The sequence below is a fragment of the Onychomys torridus genome, chromosome X (assembly GCF_903995425.1).
Source record: "Onychomys torridus chromosome X, mOncTor1.1, whole genome shotgun sequence".
Lineage (NCBI taxonomy): Eukaryota > Metazoa > Chordata > Mammalia > Rodentia > Cricetidae > Onychomys > Onychomys torridus.
In genome coordinates, this window is record NC_050466.1 from 118,536,646 (window position 1) to 118,540,831 (window position 4,186).

Below are 4,186 nucleotides of genomic sequence, written 5' to 3' on the forward strand. Positions count from 1 at the left end.
ACAATCCTGGCCCCTTGTACACCTTTCCACACCACCATAACATCTTTTCAGTTTTTTGTTCCTGTGGTAAACATCATGACTCAAAGCAACTCTGGAAAGGGAATGGTTTAGTTGGCTCACAGGTTATAACCCAACTCTGAGCTAAGCCAAAGTAAAAACTGAAGGCGAGACCATGGAGGACTGCTGTTCACTGGCTTGCTTTAAAAAAAAAAAAAAAAAAAAAAAAAAAAGCACTAAGCTGTAATCAATCAAGCTGTCTCTTTGCCTCAGCTCTGTTTTTTGTACATGACCATTTTCTGTCCAAAACATGTGGCATGACCATGTTGAAGAACAGCATCTTTGAACCTGTTCTAGCTTTCTGGTTTGTGAATCATTCTTTGTTCAAATTGCTCAGTTTGTCTAAACTTTTTATTTTTAAAAAGGAAGAGTTGTTACCTGTGAGACAGAGTCCAGAAACCTCTAGAATTTTTTTAAAAGGTAATTATTACTGGCTATGATTTTGCAATTTGAGATTTTGGAGCTATATCCTAAAATCTCCAAACTCTTAATTTTATATGTGATATATGGCTCCCAAACCTTAACACACCAAACGTTTACATTTTACTTCTCCAGTATCCCACCTCATTTATCAGGGTAGGAGACAGTACAGAAGTTTGAGGGCCAAACTAGAATCAGCTTCTTTCTGTCAAAATGAACAGTTATTAAATTGTAAATAACAATAATATGTTTTCAAAAATCTACCTTCTAGCTGTGATCATTTTTTAACAGAAGCTGATTTCAACTCCAGGCCTGTCTGGGCCACAGAGTGAGACTTTGTCTCAAAACAAGCAAATAACCCAAAAAACAAAACCAGTGATTTCAGGGTGGAAGAAACAGTTGTATTCAGGATGACTTTCAGTATCCATTTCATTGCTTCATTCATCCTTTGCTTATTTCTAATATTTTTTTTGCAATATCCACACCAGAGCAGGAGGTTTGGGGAGTAACTTCTAGATATTTTCTATTTTTTCAGCTTATTAAATATTTATAAGTGTTTGAAAGGTTTGGAGAGGAAAACAAGAAATTAAAATGGCTCTTTTTCCTGAGAACAATGGACTCAGATATCTCATATAATACCAGCCCTTGGGAGGCAGAGGGAGGAGGCAGAGGCAGGAAAGAGCACCCCAAGTTTGAGGCCATCCTATTTGGTATAGTGAGTTCCAGGACAACCAGGACTCCATAGTGAGACCCTACACACACACACACACACACACACACACACACACACACACACATCATATCAAATTATGACTTCTCTCTGAAGGAACTATTTCAGATCAGTTTCAAAGCATTAGCTGTATTCAGCAAGAGTCCCACCTTCTTAAAACAAAAAATGAAACAGACTAATACAGTATGTTTCAAAACAGCCATTCAAAACCTAGAGAATATATTTTCTGTCTGACACACACAGGTTAACATAAACAAGTTTTTTTTTTACATTCTGCAGAATGAAACATTTCTTTCAAAGCTGAAAATTCACCAGGCTTGGTAGAGCAGGCCTGTAACCTTAGCTACAAGGAAGGCTGATGCAGGAAGATCGAAAATTCAAGTGTAGCTCCAACAACATAGACGAGCACTGTCTGCATTTTTTTAAGTTTAAAAAGTGTGTGGGGGGGGGCAGGGGTGGAGCGGTCTGGGAATACAGCTCAGAAGAGAGCTTGCTTGTCCAGCAATTATGAGGCTAGAGGTTCTATCCCCAGCATTCCAAAATAGTGACCCTTTTAATTTTGAATTTTCTAAAGCATGCTGATTTTTTAAAAGAGGAAATAAAGAGAAGTATGCTCAATCTACCCCACTCTCCACTGTGGGGAGAAGTCCCAGGGAAAACATTTGACTAAGGTGGAGAGGAATCTCAATGAAGGCTAGAGCCAAGACCTGGCTATAGTGGGAGGGAGAGCTAGAGGATGGTGCCGACTCTCCCTGGTAACAGGGAAGGGAGAAGTCCAACCTCCAGGCGGTGAGGCCACTTGTGGGTACTCAGATTGGCGCGGATCTGGATGAGTGACGGGTGGGGCCTGAGGTGCTTGCTCGCAGCGGGGAGGTGGAGGCGGGGCCTCCTGTCGCCCTGGCCTCCTGAGCAGGGGAGCTAGCTTGGCAGTGACGCGGGGCCCTCACGTGACCCGGGGCTGCAGAGCGACGCAGCCTTGGGTGCAGTCGTCACTTGCGTCTGGTCTCCGGCTCCGCGCTTCCCTGCGCAGGGCGGGCTGGCATCGGGCCCTGGGCGAGCGGAGCAGGTAAGGGGCCCGCACGCAGCGGCCCGGAGGGCGACAGCCTCCCGGTGCGCCGGAGCGCACGGCAGGACGGTGTGGCGGCCCCGCGGCTTTCTGCACGGCGAAGAGAACCGTGGCTGCGCCCGGGGAAGGGGCGCCCCTGCTTGCGGGCGGGGATGGCGGGGGTCTCGGGGAAGGGCCGGCTGGGCCGGCTGGCAGAGGACCGTGCTAGACCTAGCCCTGGAGAGCATGGAAGGGGACGGGCTGTTGGTGACTGCGGGGGGCGGGGAAGGATGGGCAGTGGGGGTGCAGGCGGAGGAGGGGGTGCGGTACTGAGCTCCGCGCTGAGTCGCTCCCATCCCACCCTGTCTGCAGGTCTACAAGCCGAGAGTCGCGCGGCGCGTCTCGCAGCGAGAATCGAGAGGAGGACTACGAGGCGAGGGATAGGCCCAGGTCGGTTCAGGAGCAGTGTGGGGGGAGGGGCGCAATGAGGTGGGGGAATGGCTGGAGGAGCATGCGGAAAGCCCTTTCTGGGACCCCAATGAAAGCCCCTACCCCACCCCATTCTCCATCTCAGTCCTCCATTTTGGTGCCTGCAGAGCTCAGGGAAAGGATCCTGGGAAATAAAAAATGGTGGGCTTTGGAGGAGGAAGGGAAAAAAAAAAGAGAGCTGGGGGAGGGGCTCGAAATGGAGGCTCCCTAGAGGTTGCCTGGAGACTCTAAGGTCGGCAAAAAAAATAATAATGAAAACTTTTGTTGTTAGTCTCGGAATATTGCTGGTCAGTGCACCAAGAATTCAGTTTCTTTCCTTGTCCTGTCTTACTTGTGTTCAAAGAATAACAACCAGAAAACAAAATCTCATCATGGCAAATATCCACCAGGAAAACGAAGAAATGGAGCAGCCCCTGCAGAATGGGCAGGAAGACCGCCCTTTGGGAGGAGGTGATGGCCACCAGCCTGCTGCAAACAACCACCACCGAAGAGGACAGGCTCGCCGACTTGCCCCTAACTTTCGATGGGCAATACCCAATAGGCAGATTAATGATGGGTTGGGTGGAGATGGAGATGATATGGAAATGTTCATGGAAGAGATGAGAGAAATCAGGAGGAAACTTAGGGAGCTGCAGTTGAGAAATTGTCTGCGTATTCTTATGGGGGAGCTCTCTAATCACCATGATCATCATGATGAATTCTGCCTTATGCCTTGACTTCAGCCATGTTCATGAGATTCATACTGTGATTCCCGATGTATTCCTTTTCCTTGCATTTTCCTGACATGCCTTTACTGATCTGTTTGTGGTGAGCCTTGTGTTATTTCCATGTGCCAGGTGGGTATTGTGTTGCCAGTTTCTAATTGGAGATTGCCTTTCTACTCAGTGTAAGTTTCTGTTAACAGTACAGTGTTGCCCATTTGCATGGAAAAACTGTAAAGTAAATAAAGCAACTGAAAAGCAACCTGAATATTTATTATTGTCTCCTTAAAGCATGTATAAATACATAAAAATGAACCACAAAAAGTCTGAAATTCAACAGTATTGGGGGCACATGTATATAATTAATTTTTCTTTTATTTGGAGTTTCATAAACTTTTTCAGTGATTTTTATGAACTTATTGGAGGTGTATATAATTATTTGCTCAACAAACTTAAAGCATAAATCCTCTTATAAATACAATTTCTTAAAATTGTCGTTAGTCCCGGAGAAAAGGCTGTGGAATAGACTGGATCATGCGTGGGACTCTGCTGGTTTAGGTTTTTCCCTACTTGTCAGCAATGAATAAGGCCAGGCCTTCAGCCTTCCTTAAGTAGTTGGTGTGAACTGAGGGGAATCCTCAGTCCTTGCCCATTCTCCCAGTCCCCCCCCCCCCCAGACAGGGTTTCTCTCTGTAGCTTTGTGCCTTTCCTGGAACTCACTTGGTAGCCCAGGCTGCCCTCGAA

General features: G+C 46.6%; 1 protein-coding gene across 2 annotated transcripts; it reads left to right on the forward strand.

Annotated features, from left to right (window-relative positions):
* Positions 1-2,110: 2,110 nt before the first annotated feature.
* Bex3 (brain expressed X-linked 3) lies at positions 2,111-3,623 on the forward strand. Of its 2 annotated transcripts, XM_036174847.1 has the most exons (3): positions 2,111-2,273; positions 2,625-2,702; positions 3,085-3,623. In XM_036174847.1, exon 3 carries the CDS (start codon positions 3,113-3,115, stop codon positions 3,455-3,457), a length of 345 nt encoding a protein of 114 aa, XP_036030740.1. In that variant the 5' UTR covers positions 2,111-2,273; positions 2,625-2,702; positions 3,085-3,112; the 3' UTR covers positions 3,458-3,623. The 2 variants fall into 2 exon arrangements, with proteins under 2 accessions (XP_036030740.1, XP_036030739.1); XM_036174846.1 differs by lacking the exon at positions 2,111-2,273 and having other exon boundaries at positions 2,640-2,702; positions 3,131-3,623.
* The last annotated feature ends 563 nt before the right edge of the window (positions 3,624-4,186 follow it).

Excerpts from the sequence above, each read along its gene's own strand:
- Bex3 (XM_036174847.1), top strand. The coding sequence starts at position 3,113 with ATGGCAAATATCCACCAGGAAAACGAAGAAATGGAGCAGCCCCTGCAG.